General features: G+C 42.3%; 1 protein-coding gene across 7 annotated transcripts in view; it reads right to left on the bottom strand.

The window, feature by feature from the left end:
- The window catches only part of hivep2a (HIVEP zinc finger 2a), a 125273-nt gene that overhangs the window by 11600 nt on the left and 87309 nt on the right, over positions 1-26364 (bottom strand). For all 7 annotated transcript variants that reach the window (XM_082506165.1, XM_082506162.1, XM_082506167.1 and 4 more), the window contains 8 exons: positions 11324-11396; positions 9907-11213; positions 7722-9601; positions 7345-7605; positions 6752-6917; positions 6455-6548; positions 4293-6003; positions 3998-4155 (listed from right to left, as the gene is read on the bottom strand). In XM_082506165.1, coding sequence (XP_082362291.1) covers positions 3998-4155; positions 4293-6003; positions 6455-6548; positions 6752-6917; positions 7345-7605; positions 7722-9601; positions 9907-10864 — 5228 coding nt within the window. In that variant the 5' untranslated portion in view covers positions 10865-11213; positions 11324-11396. The remainder of the gene's footprint in view (positions 1-3997; positions 4156-4292; positions 6004-6454; positions 6549-6751; positions 6918-7344; positions 7606-7721; positions 9602-9906; positions 11214-11323; positions 11397-26364) is intronic.

Here is a 26364-nt window from a genome sequence, read left to right as displayed (position 1 = left end):
CTTGTGGAGGAGTAGCAAAAGCTGCTGGAGGATTGTATAGTTTCCTGTTGTGTCTGCAGTGGCTGGAGAAGTGGATAATGTGTAGTTCAGGGCCTCATGTGTTAAAGGAGGTCAAATATCAGGTACATCAAACAATCCATCTGCAGCAGCGAGGGGAAATTTGTCTTTCAACTGCACCGCGGACTGGGAAATACCTCTGAGTGCTCGTCTGAGCCGAGACGTTTGCACAGCTGTGTCCAGTTACCAAAAATGAATTATGATGATTATTTCGTTTTATTCTATTTTATTCAGGGCACACGGTAAGATCATAAAAGCAGATTCACTTTCAAAACTTCTGAAACGTTCGACTGACGGCGAAACGTAAAGCCAGTAAAAGATCTGGTTCTTCGGCCAAAATGTGCACTTAATGGATTTCTGTCATAGAGAAAGATTTCACCTCAGGTTTCTTTCTTTTTTTTAAGGTATAGTCTGTTTGTGTGCCTGTTTGTGTGAGTGTATGTGTGCATATGTTTGTCTTTCCTGTGCACTCTGTTTGTGTGCTTTCATCCACTTATTCCTCTTAAGTGTCCTTTGGGGACACCAGAGAATTACTTCACTGTCTGCTGCATTTAATAACTCCCCTCCCTGTATATATGTGTGTGTGTGTGTGTGTGTGTGTGTGTGTGTGTGTGTGTGTGTGTGTGTGTGTGTGTGTGAAAGCGAGAGAGAGAAGGGGTATATTTGAATGTTGTGTGTGTCTGCACCGTCTGTTCCATTCGGTAACCTTGGTCTTACTGGCTCTACTGTAGGCTATAAAACATTATGACACTGTGGGAATGTCTCTCTCTACAGGGGTTAGCTTTAACTCCCTCGTACAGGCTTTATTTGACCATTGAATGTACACTTGAAAAAAAATCCCTTAGTTTTCTATGTGGAAAATAAGCCAGATGTGAGTTTAATGACAACACAATAATAAACAAAACATTTTCTCTGCTTCGTCGCTAGATTTGAGTAACTTTCAGGAATATAAATAGAACATATAAACTTTGACTGCTCAGCAAAAGATGCCAGCCTTCTCAAATAGACGCAGACATGCAAGCCAATTTATGATATAAAGCCAGAGTAGATTAAAGATTTCATGTTTCTTTGCATACTTTATGCTATAGATACATTTTCTTTAACCAAAAAAGTTTCATGTGGCCATATTAACCTATTTAGGAGCCTCAAGGTGCTGTGGGCCCCTTTTCATCCTCTGTAAATATATTCTACCTCCATACCAGGTTCCTGTAAATAGTGAGAATATATCTGCTGTACTGAAACATTCTTAATATGTCTCTTTACTCAGCTTTATCGTGAATCTATCTGAAAATATTCCGCCAACATGAGAACAATATAAAATAAAACAATTAAAAACTTTATGCATCCGACAAGATGGAGTCCTCTCACAGTATCAGATGCTGGAGGTGTCTCACATACATGCACACACGCAAGCTAAGAATCCTTAATTGTTGGTGCAGCCATGGTGGTACTGGATGCTAAATGTCCATTTTTTATTCTTTTCCCCTTGGACGCCTGCTCAGGTTAACTCGTTCTTCCTTTCTGAACTGAGCGTTTACTCTTGTATTTCACATCTGCTTCCTGCACCAAATGACAAGGTGTGCATCAGAAGTTAGTGAGGGTTAGCTTACCAGGGCTACCCTTGGAAAACCCCAGAGCCTATTATAATTCTTGTCAAATCGCGTGTTTATTGATATGTAGTGAGGTGTCAAAACATGTCATTAAGAGCACAGGGAGGGTCATCAGATGTCTTTCTGGGGGAAACAGCCCAAAGTTCTTACTAGAATAAAAGGAGCGTGACAGTCTTGAGCCAGAACACACACTCCCTTAAATGCGGTTCATCACGGCACAATTGCCAACGAGTATGTGTATCTTTGAGCCGCCACTTTGACTGAACAACAGTATCTGACACTCTGAGACTAAGAAGGAGACATATTTTATTCAATTTTTTAAAACACATTAGTTTGACATGGTTAGATTACCCCAGGCATAAACTTTAGTTAGTTTAGCTGGTGATAAATTTTGCACCTGCAACATCTGTTGTGCTGAAACAATACCTCATACGCTCATTTTTTGGGGAACTGATACATTTATTTGGGAAAATACTGAACACAAGGATGAAAAAGCTAAAGTACGGTTTTAACAACAGTTAAATATTTATGTTAAAAGGAGGGGCAACGTTTGCTGTAACAGTGTGATTAAGCAGTTCATCTGCTTTGAGTCAAAACCAGAAGATAATTCTTAATGTTATGACTTCTGCCAAAGATTTTCTGCTTCTTTCTTTTTTGGCTTCTGCTTTTATTCATCAGCTGACTCGTGTTCACAAAGATGGATGCAAAGTCGCTTAAAAGAGCTTTCTTATCTCATGCAGAAAAAAAAAAAACTTTCTAAAGCTCTGGTCAATCTGAACTTTCATTTCCAACGTGTCCTGCGTTTTGTCATCGCTGTATGGTGGAAATCTTTTCAGTTGTGTGGGAGTAAACGAACTTTATGCAGTTCTAAAATGCTGGAAATGTTCTCTAAAAACAGAAATTGGCAAAAAAAAATGCACCGCTTTCAAAAAGGTGCTGCACATTGCAGTAATTTATTAGAACTGCAATCGCACATGAAGTCACAGACAAACAATAAACTTTGAAAAAAAATCTATAAATAATTTGGAATAAAGGCAAAAAACTCGTAAAAATTTTAAAACTAAAATAAAACATTGCGCCGAATACATGAAGTAATCTAATAGGATTTTTAAAAAAGCATTTCTCCTCTCAGCAACTAACAAAAGAAATAAATACTGAAGTTGTTGGTGTCAGAAAAACTGCGTGAAAAAGGCTTTAAAACACAACTAACGAGGGACAAATCCCACTTCACACCAGTCTATAAAACTCAGAGCAAGAATTATGAAAGTTGATGTCCAATTACAGCAATGCAGCCTGAGTCGTTAGCCCGTGATGGGTTTACCAGGCTCAGGCTCTTGGCCCGACTCTCGCAGGCACAAATTAAGCCCAAAGAATAGGCTGTAAAGGGATAAGTCTTCTTTTTTTAATACCTAAGAAGATTTTTCTGACTAATCATGATGAGGCAGATGTCTTTACAGTCCATACAGAGGTCACCAGTGCTCATTTTTATTGAATACTCAGCTGTTAGGATTAAGAAAAAGACAAAAGGCAGCTCAGTATTTTGAATCACGTACTTGTAACAAATCACTTTTCTGTATGCAAGTTTTATACCTTATTCCTGAGTTTCTAAGGGAAAAGCATTAATACAAATAATATCATAAAAGTGGTTATTAGTTAGTATATGCTTACATTTTAAGTAAAGCCTGACCTTTTCCTTTGACGATTTAATTTTGCATATCTTTAGGGTTTTATCTTTATCTGCTCTTTTCATTCACAGAAAAATAAACTGATTTTGACCATACAAGTTTTATCCCTGTAGTCTCTGAGGAAGTGCGAAACACACTACAGAATGATCTCTTTATGTGATCTATGATGCCACAGCAGAAACAGCATTTAAATGCTTTTAAAGGAGCAGCTGATCCCAACATCAAATATTTAAATGTTTGCTACCCTGTACATGATTTCTGTTCATGTTGAAGTGAGAAGGTTCACCAAGGAATTATTTTATTTCTGTACCTCTAGCAACTACCACCAGACAAACATATTGCTGTGATAATGAGAGGCTCCTCCTAGTGTGACAGGATGTAAACATTCGAGCATCTTCCTGAGCTGAGCTCTAAACGTTAGTTAGCCGCATGCTTTTATCTGTTAGAAAGAGGACACTTCCTACATGAAGATTTGTCCTTTTCTAGTCCACAATTTCTCCCAACAAGCTGATGCTGCGTGAATGACATCAACTGGCATGGCTTCAAGTACACAAAAGAAAGAGAGAGTAGTTTTCTGGAGGTTTGACAAGTCATGTTTAGAGGCTGTCCCTGTCCCTTTTAATTGTGTATTTTTATTAGACATACCCGCCTTCGAAGATCTTGATGCGTGTCGGTTCAGCAGCAGGCTGTTTGACTGAGACCTCCTTCTCCACCTGCTCCTCCTTTGAACGATCCCATGAAACCACTCCTTTCATCTTCCTCCCAAAATGACTGACATCTACTGGCATCAGCTCTGGCTTCAGCTAAAGAAAAAAAAAAGGTAACATAAAGGGCAGATTAAGATTCTTGCGGTTGTGTTTCTCTGTAGTTGTGTCCATGCGTGCATAATTCAATATTTCTCTTGGCAATCTTTTATCCTTCTGATGACTGCAGCACATACCTGATCAAACCGCAGCTTCCAGGCTACAGAAGAGACCAGTTTTCCGGAGCTGGGTGGAGACATGGCTGCCGTTGTGTACATCAAATCAGTGTTCCTCTTCTGTTTGGACCGCAGCAGAGCCAGTGAAGCCTTGGTACTCAGGTTCAGAGGATTGGGATTGTATGAGCTGACACACCATGAACTGTAGACGGAGCTACGCAAAGCTGCCTGGGTGCTGTTGGGTTTGGTGTAGTTCAGGAAACACCAGCTGACTCTGCTCATCGTGCGTAAGCTAGGGAACGGGAAAAGCTGCTGGACATCCGCCACATCTGTGAGCAGCAGAGTCTGACCCGCTGCTCCAGGTAATCCTGGGCTTTGGTTGGCATCGAGCTGAACCAGCATGCTGACAGGCATTTTATTTGAAGTAGGTTGCTTCGTGCTGTCAGCGTCTTCTGCGTCGTTAGAGGAAACCATGGACTCTGGGCTGGAGCTCGGCTCTTGGGCTGAATCGTCCACGTCAAGCTCCTCTGGGGAGTCGCAGCCACCTGAAGCTGGAGAACGGTCTGTGACAATCTGGAGCGGAGGGGTGAAGCTCTGAGGCCGAGGGACGTCAGAGAGATGGGGGGCAGAGGAACGGACAGGAATGGCAATCTTGGTAGCAACTGGGAAGTCACTTAATGGAGGAGAAGAGGACATCCTTTCAGAATCATCCATGGAGCCTTCGCTCTTCAGACCTCTTCCTTGTCCCTTGTCAGGCTTGCTGCCACCTTCAGTTCCACTTAGCTCCACAGCACTCATCTCCTTGACAATCTGTCCATACATCCTCTCCTCCTTTACTCTTTTCTGTTGCTTAGTCTCAATGAAGAGCTCAAGTGAGCTGGTAGGAGAGAGCATGCGCTTGCCCCCTCCGATAGCAGACCCTGATGCATCTGTGGTGGATATGGTGCCTGATGTTAGTGATAGGGGGATCCCTGTGTTTAGACGTTGCTCTGGTAGTGAATCTGGACCCTTCCAGAGTGGGTGCCGCAGCACTGCACCATCCGTCTGCCCTAGGAAATGTGCTAAGTTGAAACCTCCTCCAACTCCTCCATGTGGCTTTGTGACACTCACAACACCAACCGGGGGAGACATGTTGCTGTTGTCAGTACTGCCTGGCCTGGCTGAACCCAAACCTTGTGCTCCACTACCATGAGAAGCTATCAGCTGGCTAACACTGGTGTACATAACACTACCAAACGATGGCACATGGGTTTGGATCCGTACAGGAACCAGCAAACCAGGAAAAGAGGCCTGTGAGCCCAGGTTCTGGGTAGCAAATATGGGTTGGATCTGTTGCAGAAGCATGGAGGAGGTGGTGGACAGCGAGGCTGACAGAGGAGAGCTGCGATTTGAAAAAGAAGCAGAGTAAATCTGAGAGGTTGGATTTTCTGATTTTCCATCATATGGCTGTTGATCGTGGACTTGTTGCAGGGAGTGGAGTGGCTGCTGTTTGTGAAGTGGGAGACCGGGTGACCTGATGTGGAGTTTTTGGAGTTGCAGTTGGGCCTGCTGGGTCTGCTGCTGTCTTGGTGTCTGTTCAGGCTCCTGATTCCAGAAGAGGCCTGGTTGTGGGAAAGAAAGGAAAGGAGGGCCACTCTGGTACTGCTGCATCATATCTTTACTCATGACCTCATGACCTGGATGCTCTCCCTCTGATGACGAGCTTTGGGCCTGCAAGCGATGCTGCTGGGACCTATAGAGGACAAAAACATTATCAATTTTGTTGAAGGCTACAGCAATTTCTGACATAGTACTTGCAGTAATAAATGTGACCCTAAATACAACCATAAAAATGTAATGCAATGATTTTCAAATAATGTAAAGCCTCTTAAGAGAAGTTACAACCAAAATAATAACATTTCAAATATTTATTTTACAGAAATGTGAGAAAAAACATTTTGTGGTCTAAACAATCAAAATCTTAAATCTCTTTTAAGAATTCTTTGGTGTTCTGTATTCAGGCTTTCTTATCACCACAAATTTAAAGGCCAGCATCCATGATACTACTTTCAACTTTAAATTCTATGCAATTCACTACATTCTGTTCTCATTGCGTTATTTTACACAGTTTCCCAGATGTTTTTGAAGCAGGGCTGTACTATTATTATTTTAGGTTATTTCTCTGTAAGTATATTTTGTCTGACCTGCTATAGAGAGGTTCCTCTGGAAGGCTGTCTTCGCTGACACTCTGTTGGAGAATATGCTGGTGGTGCTGTTGATGTTGGTGAGGTCCTATATCTGTGCATAAAATGCATACATTTGAAAAGAATACTCATTTTACAAAAGTAAGCTATAATAGCAGAATGCAATCCATGCACGGAAGGATGTGGGTAGTTTATTGAGTCGAGAAATTTTTCAATAAAAGTTTGGGAAAGTATGATGAATAAAGTATAAGACAAAAAAATGTATAGATAACATACTAAGATGAATGTAAAGCTTACCAGCACCAGTCCCAGTTCTCTTGGTTCTGCTGACTGCTTCGCTGCTGCTGTGAGGGGATCCTGCTGGACCAGGCCATCCACCATGCTCCAAACTCTCCTGTTTGATTGACGTTTCTGCGCCCCCTGGCTCCTGGGTAACTGCCTCTGGATAAACACTCAGTGAAGCCTGCCAAATGCAGAGAAGTGTGGAGGGAAAGTGGTTTAGCTTTAATAAAATTATATTTGGTTAGCTTGACTAAGGATACCATATAAACCTTAATATAGTGCATGATAACATTGTGATTGCATTGTATTGAGATGATAATGTCGGTATAGCATGGCATCATTAGGATGTCTTTGAATGAAGCTGATGGGGGTGCTAAAATACTAAATTATTTTGTAGTGCCTTCATCCTTAATAAGCTCCTAGTCCTCTTCTTCCATCTAGCTCAGAGTTTTTAAATGTTCAGTTGAAGAAGTTGCAAGGTTGTTTACTTTACTCCAGCTCTTTTATTCCATGCATTGTCACTGACAACTTCTGTGTTCTCTTTCTGAGGAATACAAATGGCACACGGCCAAATTAATCTAAATATAAGTTAATCGTTTATACACTACCTGTCTAACAAGATATCCACGCCGACGTTCCTTCATTGCAGAAGCACTGGAGTACAGTTCTCCCTGTCTTGAGGTTGACAAGCTTCCATAGTCAAAGGATTTACTGCGCATTTCAGGCAACTCCATAGGCAGCGTGCATGGTGCCTGTTCTGATGAAGACCTCCTCATTTCCCTCTGCTGGTGGTAGCTAGAATAACCACTACCTGGCACAGTCAGGAACTCTGATTGCTTTGGCCCACCACCAGATACTGAAGAATCATCCTTTACAGAAACAAAGAGACAAAGTTTCCACTTTGTTCAGGATGCAAACCCCTCAGTGAAGACCTTACTATAAAAGAGACGTAAATGCACTTGAAATTACTAAAAAAATGGGGTACCTGTTTTGTTGGTGAGACAGACTTGAGACCTTCATCTCTGTCAAATGACATGGAAAGGGAAGAGGAGTGGGACAAGTTACTCTCTTGACTGGGGCTACGAGAAAGGCTGGTGCAGGTCGATTCAAAGCTTGATTCTCCAGATGAGTGTTCCATGTCTGCTAGGCGGAGCCTCTTCTTCTTGGGTGGGAGCTTTTCTGATGGCATTTGGGATAGTGTGTCGCTTCTCTGTGGCAATTGAAACTCCTCGACATGCTGCTGCTTCTCCAGCTCCTTGGTCATTGGAGCTTCTGTGTCCTTATCAGGCTTGTCTGGCTCCTCTGTCACCCTGATTTCAGGAACCTGGATGTTTGGTTGTCTGACTAGTTTGGGTGGGATATGATAAGGCTGTCCAGGTGAGGCTGCAGCTGATGATGATGAAAGGGAGGCCAAGTCACTGTCACTTTGTGGCTGCTGCTCCATGCTCTCTGTCCTCAGAAGGGTGGATTCAGGACCTAGAGCATCTTCAAAGATCTCTGTGTCAGACTGCTCAGAGTACTGAGTACATGGAGCTTTATCTGAAGGCTGATATGCTGGCTGTTCAAAAGACTCTGACTTGTCGAAGGAATTTGGACGGCTGAGAGAGTTGGTGTGCTGGATAACTGATATGACATTCCCAGCTGTTTTTCTGCCCTCAGAGTCAGTAAATAGTGCAATGTCCTCGGAGCACATGCTGGCACAGGTGTCAAAGCTGTCAGACTGACTGTGTGCACTATGAAGGGAACCTTTACCTGTTGGGGTGGCTCTGGACCCATCAAAACTACCTTGTTTAAAGTCATAGTCCCCTATCATTTCCACTGAACCACTACAGCTACTGTCGCAGTGTCCAGGGCTGTCCTCATCATCCCCAACACTCTTTTCTTTCCTCCTTTTTCTTGTGGCTATTTCTGACATACTAACTTTAGTACCATAACTAAAGGCAACATGTTCTGGAACTCCTGGGCCGCGTTCACCAATCTTCATACCCAGAGACGAAGTTAAATTCTTAGGTAAGTGTCCAAAGCCCTCGGCCTCTCCTACGTGGGCTTCATTGGTTGAATTTTCAAATGCACTCTGTCTTGTGAGCCTACGATGGCCTGGCGGGTAAAACACATCATCTGTCACAACATTGTCAAAGGATTGGCTACCCCGTATCCCTTGGGGAACACTGAGGTTAGGAGGGGTGGAAGTTGGCATGGAGTTACTCCTAATAAGATGCCCAGAATCTGATGGAGGCTCTAGAAGTCCTGTACTGCTTTGACATGGCCCAGTTGGATACTGCTTTGGATCTTCTGAGATTCCTACATCTTCTCTAAAAGAGATGTGATCCTCAGCTATCTTCCCTATTTCCAGAATTGCACCAGGTTGCTTCAAGGTAGTCAAGCTAGTGGGGTCTGCCCCTGCCATGCCTACTGTTATAGAGTGTCTTGACCTGGAGCTTGGTCGGTAGTACCAAGTTCGACCGAACATAATCTCCTCGTACGTCTTGACGTTGGTATTTGGAGGGCTGATCTGCTGCTCTGCGCTCTCAGAGCGTGAAAAGTAGCCAGAGTCTGTGCTGCCTTTGCTGTGAGGACTGAGGAGGTTAAGTGACTGGGACATGGCAAGGTCAGTGTCCTGTCCTTTTTTGTCACTTAGCCTCAGGGCCAAACGTTGCTTGATTGTTGGGGAGTCATCCAGGGAACGTGCTCTTCCACCAGCCTTTGATGCTAACATGTGGTGTGACACTTTTATGTCATGAAAGGGGGGGCACTCCATCCCTGTGGAGGGGACTCCCCCAGGCTTGGGAACGATAAGAATAGGCACTTTCATAGATCCAATGGGTAGCTCTTCAGGTGAATCTGCATATGCTGGTTCGGCACCACCTTTATAGTGGGAAAAATGAAGATGATACAGATTACAACCATTCACAGTAAACAAAATACATGCAGAGTTTATATCACTGTAGCTGAACTGTGTAACAGCATTAATGTAAACCAATACGTTTTTATTTTGGATCATTGTAAACATACCCATAACAAATAGTATTTTAAGCATCAAAAGATGTTCATAGATATAAAGAACTAGCTATGTGTTAAGAAGGGGTTTCTATGAACCAAAACTGTTTTGACTCTTTGGGAAAATTCTACTTAAAAATTTTTTTTTAAAGTGTCTTATAGAAGAAAATAACCTGTATTCTTGTCAGCTTCAAAGGAGATCTGCAGGGTTGGACTGTCTTTGTCTGTTAGCATGGTGGTGGGCTCCACGCCTTCCTCATCCGTATCGGTACTCTGCTCTCCATCTGAATGGACCTCAGCCTCACCCACTGGTGATGCCTGGTCCATGTCCCCACTACGGGCCACAGCTAGCTCTGAAAATGGTACGAGTCCAGCTTTGATGGCATGAGCATGGGACTTGCGATGCTTGTAAAGGTTGCTCTTGGTTTTGAAAGAAAAGCCACAGGGTACACAAGGGTATGGCCTCTCTCCAGTATGTGAGCGGATGTGCTTCTTCAAGACGCTGGGCTTGGCGCACGCTCGACCACAGTAGTGGCAGATGTACTTGCCAGGCTTTTTTGGCTTTTGCTCTTTTTTGCCATAGGCCTCCTCTCCGGGCTCCGGGCCTGACTGAGAATACTGTCCAAAGGAGCTGGGTAAACTAGGAGATTTGTGCCGAGGGAACCTTCCTGCACCAGCCCCATGTGGGTGAGTGTGTCCTGGGTGTCCTGGGAATAGGTCATCCGAGGGCAACTGGCCAGCAAATGGCCAGGCATGAGGCTCTAGGCCTGGCTGTGGTTTGGCTCCTGAGAGAAACCGTTCAGATTGAGGATGTTGAGGGTATGGCTGGCCAAGTTGGTAAGGATATCCCCTGTGGAACCCCTGAGCAAAGTGGCCTTGTGGGTCTTGAGATGGCGGGCCTCCTATGGCCCCAACTGCAGATGGTCCAGATAGCAGCTTTCCAGAATTCCCTGTGATTGGGTACTTCTGCTGGGGTGCTGATCCTCCAGGAGCCTCCAGGTCAGCAAAAGTGCTTCGTTTGGTGTTTGCAGAAGGCTCTGACGCCCATTTTCTTTGTAGAGGTACCTTCTCCCTTGCTAGTTCCTTGTTTGGACATTTCTGCCCTGTCGCAGGTGATTCACGAGCCTCCATTTTCTTGAAGCTCTCCGTGGTTTAGAAGAGGGAGAGAAGAGGGGATGCAGGGAATTTGGGAGGGTAGGTCTTTGAGGGTTACAAGGTCCCAAAACTACCAGGCATGATAGCGGAACCTTTGCTGGCTGCCAACAAGTTCACAGAAACATAAAATATCCATCCATTTCTCAGAAAGACTGATTATAGAGTCAAGCTGGAAACAGGAATTATCAAGTGGAGCAGAAAGGGGAGCTTCAGTGGATAACATCAGAGAGGTTTCTCTCCTTCTGCCATTTTGTAAAAACACGAACGCTGCTCTCTGTTGTTCTTCTGTCCAGTTCATCTAAGAGCAGAAGAAACCTTGAGTGACCTGCAGAGGGACAGAAAAAGAAAAGAAGAAGCACATGGAGAACATTTTAGGCAAATACTGTAGTCAACAATTGTAATAAACTGTGTTTAACAACATACTCAATTACTAACTTTTCTTGAGGGAAGGGTGCTTGTAGATCCTTTTTCTGTAGCTTCAAGTCCTTCAGTTTTCTCACCAAAAGACCTAAAGCAAAGCAAACGAGAGAAAAGGCTAATTAGTGTTGTGTACAAAAATCATCCAACAATACAGTAATCAGATACACAGATGGTAAATAACCTTTAGTCTGACATCACCCTTATAACATAAGTCGGACTGGTGTTGATGTGACATTTTTTACTGCTAAATTCAGCACGCTACCACATACTTTGTTGTGCAGAGACGACTCACTAAGTTGTCAAGTACATGCCTGATGTGCGAATATAAATGTCATTGATTGCTCAGTTAGTTTCTTCACACTGGATTCCATCTGTGCTTGTTGCCTTTTTTCACTCCTTTCTCCTCCCTCCCGCCCTCCCTCCTCCTTCCACTCAGTGAGTCACCGATGAAAAGCAAACCCACACTGTTCCTAAAGAGACACAAAGGCTTATAAATAGCGCTGTGGAAGTGACGTCGGAGTGTCATAATATGTGTAGGCGTCCAAAAAGGCCAAGTCGAAGAGCAGCAATCAGCATTAGCACCTTTTCTTCCTCTCTGGGTTACATCTAACTTGGTATGCACTTGGTTGAAAAGCGATCATGAGAATGCTCACAGATACGCAGAAACAAAAGAAGACACACACAGATGTAGACAGAGTGCTTGCAGGCACTGTAACTGCACTGCAAAACTGCAGTAGACAGTGTATATGTGTGTGTTTCCGTTGTTTAACGTTTCTTAACCACACCAACACCTGACAGCAGAAGGGGCACAGAGCCACATAGCACATATAAACATGCATGCTGAAGTTGCATTTTTGCTTTGTATTTCCTCATCTCAGAGTTTAAACAACCTCCCTCACACTCTGATTGCGACAGAAACACACACACACACCCACACTGTGGCCTCAGTGCTGGTAAGCAGGGCTCAGTGACGTTTGTGTCTGGGGGCCCAACGTGAGACCTATAAATAGCACCGGAGGAAAACATGTTTTATTCTTAGCAGCAAGAAAGTTAAATTTAAGCTAACTTGTGTTTTTCACATGTACTCCCCAAACCCCTACGCCCACTCAGAAAGACAGACAAACAAATACCAGAAACATTATCTCAACCTTGGGTTATATCTTTGTGTTTTCCATGGTGTTAAGAGTGAAAGAATGTGGAAGAAAACTCCAGTTGGGCAACAATGGGGATTCAATTGAGTTTAGCTAGCATTATAATCCGGTGATGCTGATTGGTTAGCATTATGGTCAGCTGACACAAATGCAGCCAAAGGCAGACAATCTTGGTGATTACTACAGGGGAAGTATGGTACTAATAATAGTCAAGGCAAGGCACAGCTTTTTTTAAGACCTTTCACAGTGTGAATCCAGTAATGTGAATGGCATAATTCCCTTATGTTGAAACACTCCAGTATCAATGAGTCATGGCTCATGTGTCCTTTGACGCCTGTAGCACACATCGGATGTGCCAGTGTGCACAGCAGCAGAGGATGTGCCAAAGAGGAAAGTGGATTAACGTCAGTTCTGGGTTAAACACGAGTCCAGAGTGAGTTGAGATTAAAAGTTTGATTTAGCTGTCAAAACAGCTTGGTCACTGAACATACAGAATATAACTCTACACATGAGGATAATGGTCCGAGATCCTGTTCAAAGTAACCAGAAAACCTTTGATTACTTAAACATTCATAAAAGCTGACATGACAAGAAATTCCCGGACCAGCTTTTATTATTATATAGTTTGTAGGAGCTGGATTGGCTTGAGACTTCCTGTTCCATCCTGCGGTCATGTTTTATAAATGCACATACATTTTCAAGAGCAATACGAGGTAATTTCACCCTCAGACCATATCTGGTGATTTTGAGACAGCTTTTCAACAACTGTGATCTCTCTGTTTCTGGACCCATCCACACGTCTTTCCTTTTTGGTTAATCAATAGGACTTTAACTGAAAGCAGAACACTTTGCTTAACAAAAAAGTTGCCCTTGTCTACAGATTGTTTAATATTTATATGCAAATATGTGGTTTGTAATTATCAGAGGTGTTTCCTGCCTTAGGCTTTCCACGTATGAGCAAGGAAGGGCACGGAGGTCACAGAACAGAGCTGCACCATCATTAAATATTGGAGATAGACCATTTTTGACTGACGGGATTCTGTGTTCCCTCTTAAGCCCATTGGGAACCATATGTCCTTTATTATTCTTTTGACCTAGCGATATACCTTTACACAATTTCTACTACTTGGTGTGGCTTTTTGAAGAGATCTTTTAAAAGCACCCAAGATGACTTCGACTCAGTAAATGTTTCACAATCCTATCCTAAAAAGCCGCATATGGCTTCCTTAAAAATCATCTCTAATAAAAAAAAGACAAAAAAATCACTTGACTTCTACTGTACCTCTTGTTGCCATTTGGAGGTCTCATATGGATGAACCTGCCAGTTGCAGCTGTAGTAGCTGCTATCACGCACACGTCAACATCCATCAGAATTCAACTCACACCCCACAAATAAACCAGCGGTGAAACTGACCTTTCAGCTTACATGGTTAACTTGGCTTAACTTCCCTTCAACCTTATGCAAGGTGACTGGTTTTGTAATGAAAGTTTTGAATGGTCACAATCTGCTGTGTGAGTGGGAGCCTGTAGTGAATGGCTTACATAAAGCTTTATTCATACATTCACCGACACAACCTGCCCCAGTTCCTGTGCGTAGGAGAGACATAGCTACTGGCGCTGTTTGTGTGTGTATGAGCGTGGGAAGTATACGTGCCAGTTGTGCGTGTGTGTGTGTGTGTGTGTGTGTGTGTGGGCTGGCAAAGGGCATGACGAGACACCCAAGTTGTAGGTAGGTCAAAACTAAGTACATTCAGAGGCTACACTCAGAGGTAAAAATAGTAGAAGTGATACACACTCAAACACTTGTAAAAAGTGATCTATCAAAATGCCCCAAATAAACACAGTTACTTAACATAAAGGAGCAGAGATCAGCTCTGCTTTCATAGACATGGAAATAGATCTAGGCAGTGTTTTATACCCACGGCATGCTTTACTTGGAACAACACACTCGATCTAAGTTTTTACGTTTGTGTGTAGGCAAACTGAATGGTCCTCTTTTCAGTAAGCATGATAATGTGCCCTCAATCCTCCAACCAAAACACATTTCACACAACATTAAACACAACATTTAAAGACAGTTTTAAGCACACTACATGTGCTGTTTGTATGAATGCAGAAACCTCCACGAATTTACTGAAAACGTGTTCAGGTGTTTTCTCAATAATAAAGAATTTGGAGCTTTAAAATATCTATATGAAGGTTAACACATGTATTGATGAAACCTGTTATATTTTGCTTGTGTTATATAAGATCTATACAACCCACCTGCTGTTCAAATCTTTTGTTTGTGAAATGCAGCCAATCAGAAGCTATAGTAAAAGGAGAGGAGCTAACATGATAGTGGATGAGCTGAAGGGCTGCACCCGAGGCCGGTCGGTATAAGGAATAAACAAGGATTAAGTGAACTGCGTCAAATGGCATAACGCTGTACAATGCCATGAATAAGTGCATCCAGCTAAAACAACATAGTCAGATCCTCAGAGACATTTTCAAAGAGCAACATGGAAACATGAAGGGGGAAGGTCATTATTAGAAGGTATGAGGGGGTGTTGTTGGCTAGAGTCAATTTCAGATCATGGTCCGTGTTCAGTTTGTCCTTGTCTCACTTTGCTTCTTACTTTTGCTCTTCTTGATTTAAGGTACCTGGTTAGCTTGTGGTTCTGGAATTAGATTAGTCTCCTTTCTCAGTGTCAGCTATACGTCCTGAAGAATTAGACTTAAAGGTACTCAGTGTGTTTAAAAGTGATGACAAGCAGTCTATAGAGTGTATGAGGAGCTGAAAGTGAAACTCCTCTCACCGTTGCCTTCACCCAGACCTTGTTTGAACTGGCAGTTTTACCTTGGACATGAAACTTGGCACCTTTTCAGCAGTTTGTTGAATCCATCCTCTAGCTTTGTCCTGCTGGGATCTTTCCAACACACCTGTCCTTTAAAACTGAGGAATTCAAAAGGATATTGCAACTACTTCTCAATATCCCAGTTTCCTTGTACGGGAATGCCCTCAGACCTCTTGACAGACTGCTTTACAAAATAGAAGTTCGATGGAAACTAATTAAATAAACATGTTGATATAAATTAAGCAACAAGAGATTCAAGAGAATTCATGTGCTTGCAGGTATGTACAAGTAGACTCATACGCACATATGCCCAAACCCTGGAGGTATGAACACTGTGTGGGCATTAACCATGCAGTAAGAACAAAAGGCTGTGTGTGTGTGTGTGTGTGTGCTGCTCTGTGAAGTGTGTGGGAGGCTGTTCAATCCTGAGGGCTGAAGGCACTCTCTCTCTCTCCCTTTCTCTTTCACTCGATTTCATCCGACTTATTGGGAAGACAGTTGGGAATAATGTTGCCAAAACGACAAGATAATAGATCAACATTTGTACAAATCCCTTCCCTCCTTGAATCATTATGAGAGTATGCATGCATCACTAACACACCCACATGCACGCTCACCAGTAATCCCTCTCCTACAGTGTCTTGTTCAGATATGCAGTAGATAAGCCTCTCATTTACTTTCAGTGAAAGAAACAGTTGAGGACAGAGCTCTGTGCGCGTGTGTCTGTGTGTTTGCGCGCGTGTACGTGTGGCTAGTTATTCTTAAATTGGCCCGCTAGGGTGCTGCATACCAACTCAAATGGTTGGAATTCCTGTGACAAAAAAACAGAGAGAAAGCATATTTGCAAGTGTTTGTCTTGCCCTGTCTGTCACTCATTGCATAATATATTTGTAAAAAAGACACAAGCAGAATACAAATTAGATCCCCGTTCCATATTTGATACTCTATGATTAAGACTAAAAGGATAAAGAGGGAGAACACATGACAAAGATGCAGGGAGGGTGCAAGGAAACAGAAAGGGAACAATCATACAGGACACAAATGAGGAAACAGGTATGGATTATAGGATAAAGAAGGAACAAAGCCACTGATGAGGACTCAGATAAGGGAACAATAATACATAAGGAAATAAGAAAGTAGGGATCCAGTTGGAGAAGGGATACTTATGGGTATTAACTTACAGGAGAGAGAACAGGAACACAAAAGATGGAACAATTAATGCTCGTTAAGAAAAGAAAGGGGAATTTATAAAGAAAAAAAAAGATAAAGACGTGAACAATCATAAGGGATCCAAGGTAGAGGTAGAGAGAGAAGGAACAAGGATGTAAAAGGCAGGTGGAGGATTTTGGGAAGAATACACAATGAACAGAAAGAGGACAAAGAAAAGGGAACACGCACCCAAGAATACAGATGGACGGAAAAAGCACATAATGTAGAGAGTAAACGAGGGAGAAAAACTGTTTGAGAAGAGGAAAAAAGACCAAAAGAGCAGGAGAAAGGGCACAAATTACAGGAAGGTTACACAAAGAGCGAGGACAAAGCTCAAGGACATCAAGGAGGGGGGAAAGCACTTGTCAAGAAAACCGAGACCTTGCTGAGATGTGGAAACCAAGAAAGGAGAAAAAGAACAAGGATGCAATGGGAACGGGACAAAGTGGAAAGACTAAGGACTCGCTTGCGGGAATAAAGATGAAGGAGAGGTGAGGAAACAAAAACGACAAGCACTCAGGTGAAGTTAAATACTAAGAGTGAAGAAGACTAAATGAGGAGTCTAAAGTAGAACAAAGGTGAGGAAACAAATCTAAAGAAAGGAGACAAGGCAAAACATCAGTAAAAGAGCACACAATGACAAGCCAAAAAAGGAGGATAGAGAAGGTATTTAAGGTTAAGGTTTAAATTGAAAGATTTAGGAGTTTGAGAATAAGTACTCACAAGAGTAATCAAGGAGAGTGCAACAGGACAGAGGTGAGGAAATAAACACTACAGAAAGGTAACAAGCATAGAAACTGGGGAACTAGGCCACAGCAGAGACAATTCAGGTGAGGTAATGGTATGTTTACAAATGGAACGTAGCTGGTGAGGAAGAGGGTCATGCAAGCTGGTGTCAGATGCCTTTACTCTACTAACACACACACACACACACACACACACACACACACACACACACACACACACACACACACACACACAGTTATATGTATACCAAATAGATGCATGCATGGACTGCTCACACACAAAGCCTGGGTTCGAGTTTCTGAGCAGCAGCCGAAGTGTTCTGGTGCTTTGGGTGGTCAGAGGCTAAGTAAATTATTTAAACATGTTACTAATGGTTTCCATTCAGTGATTAACAACTTTATACAGCCAAAGAGAGAGAGAGGGGGGTGGGGTGGGGGTGGAGGGAGAAGGGCCGGTTGAGGGCAGCTGGCAGTGTGTTTGTTTTTTGGCTCTGCTCTGTTTGGCCCCAACTGGACTGAAACCACACACACCTCCAGTAAAACTCTACCTTTGTTTTACCTGGAGGGACACAGAAGTTACTGGAACAATAAGTTGGACTGCTGAGAGAGTGTGTGTACACCCATGCCTGTGTGTGTGTGTGTGTGTTAGAGTGCACCAGGAGCTGGTTCATTTACTGGCATAATAACTAGGTGTTTCATCTGCCCTTCAACCATCTGTAGATGTAAATTGTGCCAATAAGGGCTGAAATATCCACAACATCTACTACTACTTAAATCCATTCTAAAGTAAGCTGAATGAATATGATTTGTGCAGTGTGCCTATCTAATCCTGGCCCAGTATCCTAAGACTGTCATTCTCATTGGAAGAAGAAAAAAGACACACTTCAAGCATGAATGACAACACAGGGCTCTACCCTCTCCAAGCCCAGTGAGCTGTAATATACCTCTCTTGGAATTAGATTCAGAGATAATGTGGTTGGATTCAGTCATCACTGTCATTGTGTTATAGTCATCAAGTAATAATTGAACCAGGCAGGAACAGGAAACGAACGCCTGCTGACCCATCCATCCACCCCAGTGACCACAGTGCTCAGGTCAGATTGGTGTAATCGCCCACAACTCTCACCTGTCACCCGATTCCAATTCTCTCTTTTGGACTTTTAGGGTTTTTAGTTCCCTAAATGTATATCACCCTAAAAAAATGCCCCCCCAATATTTCCTTTTGTAAAGACATTTCCAAGAAAGCACAGTTTGATGCTAATTATGAGTCAAAAAAATGTGAAATTAAATTTGAAATCAATTTTTTACAAGAATTGAAGACAGCAGTGCAGTCCATAAAGATTAGTATAATCTGGACAAAATGTGAAGAAAGGGAGTTATGTCTGAGAGAAAACATCCTTTTATATTTCTGGGTGAAAACAAAAGTGGCGTATGTGTGAACCACAGCAGCACGCTGACTGCAGGTTGCTGCAAAGTTAAATTTAAAGCACTTTAAGACTTCTCTGTGCCAGGCCAAATAAAATCTGTGGCCAATTTCACCCCCTGCCAAAAGTTTTCTAAATAAAAAATTCACTTTCTCAGCAGTTATATTACAATACCTGCTTTCTTAAATTAGGCCAGGTAAAAGTTTTACACAACTCCGTGTCGAAAATTAAAAAGCCATGTGTGAATTATGATGGTTGCACAAGGCTTACGTCTTAATGGAAATTAGAAACATCACCTTCCTTCTACACACTTACTGTGCCCTTGAGCAGGGCTTTTGAGCTCAAGCTGGTCCAGTGAAGGCCAACAGCAGGAGTCTGTGGTTTCACCAGGATGTTCCCAGCATGAAATAAGTGAAATGAAGTTTAGCAGAACAGGAACACATGCAGCTCTACCTACTGACAGAAAAATCCAGGTCTTAGGAAGGGAACTGTAACACTTTCTCCATCCCAACTACCCTTCAAAATGTCTCCTTGACTTCTATTTCTGTTTTTCACTTTCTACATTTCCCAAAGAGCTTTGACAGCCTCAAAAGAGAGTGCCTGAGCTGGTGCTGTCACCTCTGGGTTATACGTGTAGGTGGTCAGAGAGCTTTTCCAGGTAAAATACACTCAGACTTTTTCATAACCCGTCCTGTCTTTTACTGCAGCTGCACCGAATTCTGGTCTATTTTCCGCTCTTGTGGGTGCAAAATTCAACCTTCCTGCCTCTTTAACAAAACATTTCTTCTTTTGAGAACGTTGAGTGGCACCACAAGAAGGTAACTCGAAAAAGAAGCCCTCGCTGTTCGATTCAGAGGGACTGACGCCAAAATGTGGGCAATAAGCTGCCAAAAGCAGGTCCTCATTCTCTAAAAGAAGGCAGATGGAATAATAAAAGAAGCAATAAAAAACAAGCATTTACATCGTCGCAAATAAAAATGTACAAGCGCATTGAGCGCGAAAAAAGTTATAAACAGCAATGAGATTCAGTTTATAAGATCAACCGCAGATATATAAACTGTATACGAAAGATATACACCACATAAACCTGCAATTCTTCTAATGGACAGCATTTGTTTGAAACGTCAGACACTATAAAGGCCTATGAGAAAATGCCCATGACCCCAGTCCCTGGTTTCATGATGTTCATTTAAATTATAGTTACATTTTGAGTGAAATAAATTAGGTTGTGAGTATATTGTGATTTACAGATCACTATGGTAGTGACAATCACAAGGAAGCCGTAGCGCTGACCCCTTTGACTCTAGATGGAGACCAATTAAATGAACCAAAAATTAACAACTGAGGCCATAAATGTATTTGAAAAAACTCGAGAGAGCTGAAAGGTCATTTTCCAAAAGACTTCTGCATAGTAAGTCTTTGTGGTCTCTGGCCCACTGCAGAGGAGGGGTGGCACGGTGAGCTCCTGGGGCGGCGCAGAGGCGTGGCTGAACAGGTGTTTGTTGTGACTCTTCTTATGTTTCAGTGACAGTCGAGGAAGGGAGGGGAGTGACTACTGAGCGGGAGTGTCTGTGTCCCGTGCGCTGAAGCCGAAACCACGGCTATAATAAAATAAGTGAGTGTCACTGTACCCACGGTGTGTGTGCGTGTGTTGGGGTCCGACGTCACAGTCTTCTTTTTGAAACCTTAGCCGTCACCCCCTGCTGGTCATTGAAGATTTAAGAGCATGTCTTTTGTCCTGTCTTCCTTCTCTACCCCCAACCAGTCAAGGGAGATGGCCGCCCCTCCCTGAGCTTGGTTTTGCCGGAAGTTTCTTCCTGTTAAAAGGGTTTTTTTACTTCCCACTGTTGCCAAAGTGCTTGCTCATAAGGGGTCATATGATTGTTGGGTTTTTCTCTGTATGCATTATTGTAGGGTCTACAATAATATAAAGTGCCTTGAGGCGACTGTTGTAGTAATTTGGCGCTGCATAAATAAATTGAATTAAGGCGCTTCTGCACTGACCTTACTTTTCAGTATGGACTGGCTGTGTTTAAATACCAAAAACTTGGCAGATACTTAATTTTTCGTAAAATCATTCAAGTTGCTTCATCCATACAGCAAATTACAACAGATACAACACATTTGGGAGCTTTGACAGGTGAAAAAATGCTGCAATTTTATCTAAATAAAGAATTGGCATGATAAACTCTTGTTCATGTTCACTGTTGTCCTATCATGTCACCTCATCAACGAACACAGTCACTGTACCAACAAGGTTTCTGTGTAATTTCATGTAAAGTGATACAAAACATAATTTCCTTTGTCATTTCCTGGTCTGAATTCGCACTTCCACCGAGATTTAGCATTACAAAGTAGATTTTTAGGGTTAAGACTGACTTGAAATGACTAAGAATGGGGTATTATGATTGGCCGCAGAGGCAAATGAAGACATAGATTCATTTTGGACACAAAAATAATAGCACCGAAAACTGATTATTTTATCTCCAGAGTGCAAAACTATCATCATTGTTTTGTCAGTCAAGCACTCATGTTGCCCACCGTTCATGTTGAGGCAGCCGTGTTTGGTTTTAATTTAGTGCTGTCAATCATCAGGTCGGCAGATGCACTGCTGGATTTGAAAGAGAAAAACAGAGAGAAGAGGCTCTCCAGAAATGACTGAAATTTAATCTAAAAGAGTGTGAGAGAGATGAATCAAATGAACTCAATTTGAACTGTGATGCACAACAAACACGCACGCATGCACATGCACACACACACACTTGAGCAGGCGGCTTGTAGACACTGATTTACAGCAGGTAGGAAGTCATTATGCTACTGAATATTTCTCTCAGAAAAAAAAATCTGAAAATATGTGTGTGTCTGTGTGTACAAGTGTGTGTGTGGGCCCAGAATAGAGTAAATGTGTGGGAGGTGGCAGCACAGGCAGGTTTGCAGAGACAGGATGAGGGTGTATGTGTGTGTGTGTGCGTGTGCGTGTGTGCGTGTGTGTGTGTGTGTGTGTGTGTGTGTGTGTGGGAGGAGGAAGTTTTTGGTGTGCCAAGGTTATAGTTTTGCTGCTGCTGAATTACAGTTATAAAAGCTTCAGTTACACAACGGAAAATACTCCAAACTTATCACTACTCTGTGACGGAGAAGAAATCTAACTTTATCTTTTAATGCTAGATATAGATATAGATATAGATATAGATATATAAGGACTGGAATGAACAAAATGATGCATAATTCTTTCTGTACCCACATGATCTCTAAGAACATTACAGAAAGTACAAAGGATTTTTCTCATCATTATTATTATTTATGTCAGAAATTAGGACAAATCCTCTGACAACTTGAATTCTCATTAAGTGAGAAAAACATCAACCTGTAACATCGGCAAAACGCTGCTGACATAATTGATGCATCATTACAGCCTTGATGCACATAATGATGCATCAAGGCTGAATCTGCGTGCTTTACTCTTTAGTCTTGATACCAGTAAGACTGAAGAATGCAAGACATTTACTCATAATGCAGTATTTTCTTACTTTGCTTTATGCTTCTTTAAGTAACAAGTCTACAGTACCAGCAGTGTAGAAATGCTGAATGACTCATGAATCTAAACTCAACCAACAAATGAGTTTAAAAAACAGACACGAGAAACACAAAATTTGGGCGACATGATAGGCGGAGCGGTTGGGGTCCCCTGAGCATCTGATCCCTGCTTCCAGGTGGCCGGACAGTATGCTGAATGTCATCGTCCTTTTCTCTAGCCTGCTTAACTGTCTTCATCGAATTGTTAAGGAACAGCTAAAAAGCCAGTGCAGTATAGAAATGCTGTTTAATTTACAAATTTAAGAAAATACAGAAAAATTAAATGATGAAGAAGGAAATATGTTTTTTTAAAGAAAATATTTCTGGCGCTCAAATGAAAAGAAAGCACTGCAAGCTCATAAAGTCCAAGGGGAAAACAATATGAGGGTATTTGTATGTTTTCCTACACACGGATTCTTCTTCCAGGCTTGCTGGTGGAGTAAATACATGTGAAAACTGTGTGTGAGCCTGCCAGTGTGAAACATGTGAATCAATGATTGCTTTATGGTGTTGTATATGTACACACGAAATTATATGTTTTCAGTCTGAAAGTCCTGAGCGGTGAGGTCACTCTCTGGTCTGCTGCAGCGCTGTCCAATGTCCACATGTGTGTATGTGGTTTCAGCTTTGAAAGACCACGACCATATTAGTCCTGGAAAAGAACCTTCAGTGTCAAATCAAATGACATCAAGTTTGGCTTTTCTCTCACAAATTACATTTTTTTACTACTGTATAACCAAAGGCCGATCTACTTGACTTCTCAAATTGTTTTCTAATTTAGTCCCATTTGTTTACCTCTGTTTGCTCTTAACATCAACCATCTGTTTCAAATTAAAATGTTTCTGGCTGCTTACTGGGGATACTCCCCACCCTTTGCTGGGAAGCTTTAATTGTGAAACCCTTAAGGAAGTGTTGGGTTTTATTAAGAAAGCATGCTCAAAAGCATGGCGAACACTAACAGAAAGACAGGAGGTGGAGCTGGAGGTGGCAGAGCTGAAGATGTTAAGATTTTAATTGGGAGTGACGAGGACCGACAAAATTAGAAATGAGTACATCAGAGGGACAGCTCAGATTGAGCAGTGTGTGACAAAGGTAGCGAGGCGAGGCTGAAATGATTTGGACATGTGGATAGGAGGAATTGTGGACAAAAGGTGTTGAATACAGAGCTACAACGCAGAAGGAAAAGAGGAAGACCACAGAGAAGATTAGTGGATGCGGTGAAGAAGAACATAAAGGGAATAATGCAAGGAATAGAGTGAGATGGAGGCAGATGATTTGCTTTGGTGACCACTAAAGGGAGAAGAAGCCTGAAAGCATCACCGATCAGACTTTATTAAAGTGCATTAATAAAGATGTGAGGACAGGCTTCTTGTTTAGAATTAAACACTGATTTGCAAGATGACTGTTTACACAGTGGGAGCTATGAAAATGTGTGTCATTGCGAAAACTGGGGTTTGGTAATTGGCAATTTTGGTTTTCCATATTTTTCCCCCAAAAGCTGAACCCATCTGTTAAAATCATAAATTTTAGTCGAAACAGACTGTATATAAAAGATGTTCCAAAAAATACCAGCACCACCACAAATACTGACTGATCCAGTTCTGTGACTTGAACTAGCAGAGTTGACCGATATGAGCTTGTGTCAGTCAAATCAGTTAATTCTGCCAAACTTTGAGCCCTAATGAAATTTAAAAAGGGGCCTTACATGCAGTTTAGCATGTTCAGTTATAACTGAAGGGGGAAATTAGCTATTGGGACCAAAACTGCATATCTGGATGCCAGGGTGTAAACTGTTAATTGCTGCCGTAAAGCAGAACATTTTAACATCGGGGTCTATGGGGACTGACTTGCTTTTGGAGCCAACCTCAAGAAACTTCTTTCTTGAATTGGCTTCATTTTTCAGGCCTGGAGGCTTTTTCTTGGGCGGAACTTTCTCTGTTAAATAATGTTCATTTCGAATTTGGAAACAGTGGGAGCCAAAACCACATGGCCCATTTAGTAACTGTCCTGGAGGTATCAGATGTATTAAGTTCGTTAGCGGATCAAGAATCTGCAGAGCTACATGAGAAGTACTCATGACAACTTGGCAAACTTCGTCTGTTAGGCTAGATTGTGTGCTAAAATCAAAAGATCCCGAACAGCTACTAAGCAATGATTAAATTTTGTCAGCTCTTCAGTTTAGTATTTTTCTTTATTTATTCTGTTCTCATGCTGCTCAATATATTGCAGTGTACAATTACTGAGCCACAGTGATTCTGAAGAGGTAACAAGAGTTTACACACACACGCACACACACACACACACACACACACACACACACACACACACACACACACACACACCCTGGGAAAGATAATGTGACACAGCACCAATTCAGGCTGTTAAAGAATTCCGTGTTCCATGTTCAGGCTCCTGGCTCACGCTCAAACATACAGTATATGCACTGTACCTACAGAGTTTTCTTTTCCGACACAGCGGTTCTTCCACAGCTGTGGCTGTTTGACCAACATGTTTCCATTTAACAGAGAAAGCAAAAAAGAGAGATGGTGAAAAAGATGGAGGAGAGAGAGGAGGGGGGGGGGGGGGGGGGGGCAAAAGAGACAGAGGGGAGGGGGGTGAAGAGGTGAGGAGGGGAAAAACAGGCGTCCTGTTGGTGTAAATTGCCAGTGGAAAAGAGAAGGCAGTCATATTTTCCACAGGGCTGCTGGGCCAGCCTTGAAACTATTACTGAGTTAGCCGCATGCATGTGTGTATGTGCGTGCACGTGTGCATGCATGTGTGTAGCTTCATTACATTTTCCACAACAGTTTGCAAAACGCACTAGGAAGCGAGATGGACAGAGGAAGAGGTAGTTAAGATTTTTTTCAGGGATGGACATCTTCTCATGGTCTGTTAAAGGTTCTTCTGTAACCCGGCAACAGCCAATAAGGAGCGTAAAGTTACACAGAGAAATTATACCGTGTTGGAGGTTGGTGGAAGCACTGCCATATTTCTTGAACATGACGGAAATCCAGGGTTGTCATCTGGCCCCTGAGTTACCGTCAGATGGGCAATGCTACCCGGTTTGTCTGAACCACTTTAAATCTCCTCCTGGAGAAATGCTTTAAGTGCACAGTCCACAGTCAAAAAGTTGTTGAGGATGACAGCACGTCTCTTCTTGCTCAACCACAAGTCCAGAAAGTGAGATTTTGGTGAGTCCAAGCTTGGCCAAAGCAGCATTAAAAATAGGTATGTCACATTAGCTTGATACTTGATTCTATTGTTTTGATGTTTAAATACAGCAAATCCTGTTTTCTCCTTTTGAACCAACGCCTCTGCTTGAAAGACAAAATTGCATGGTCATCAAGTGACAAAAGTCTGACTCAGTCAGGAGGCTCCATCTGGGGCTGAAAAATGAACCCAATGTGGAAGTGCCCCAAACTGCAGTTCCTCAAGTAGCTGACACTGGCCACAGAAACACTCCTGTGTTAAAATGCGTATCAAACATGTTAAGAAAAAAAAGTTCTGTTCTTGTTACAGCTTAAGGCTAGAGATGTGGCCACTTTGACTGACTAGCTGTGGCCGCTCGCTGTCTGCTATGCTAAAACCCTGTGAACTGGAGCTCTTGACAGTGACTGTGGTGTTGGTGCCATTTGGGGCAATGGAGGAAATTATTTGATGAATATCATTATTATAATAAGTAATACATCTATGCAGTTATTTATACTAACAGCCCATTCAGCGGGACGTTGCTCCACTTTTGGGGAATTTGGTTTAATTTAATACTTTATACTTATTCTATACTTTACTTTCTATATAAAAGGACACCATACCCAATTAAATGGGAGCACTGAGGCAATGCTTAACCCTGCTGTTGCAGCAGTACAAAAAAAACAAAAAACATAAGACTTCTGCACAGTCGCTATCGGTCTGAATCATGTGTGAGTTTGTGGCATGTTTCGAGGTTTAAGAGTCGCAGAATGCACAAAGAAGACACAAACTACAAACCACCAAAGCTACTGCAGGAGATGCAGGAAATGAAAATGTAACCCAAGTAACCAAAGAGCAAGAGCACTAGTGTATCTGAAGAAATGCAACCAGAGTTGAAATTAATGACTAATTGTTTAAGGTCTAAAC

This window comes from Aulonocara stuartgranti (genome assembly GCF_965226115.1).
Source record: "Aulonocara stuartgranti genome assembly, chromosome: 15".
Taxonomy (NCBI): domain Eukaryota; kingdom Metazoa; phylum Chordata; class Actinopteri; order Cichliformes; family Cichlidae; genus Aulonocara; species Aulonocara stuartgranti.
This window is presented reverse-complemented; position numbering and strand designations above follow the sequence as displayed.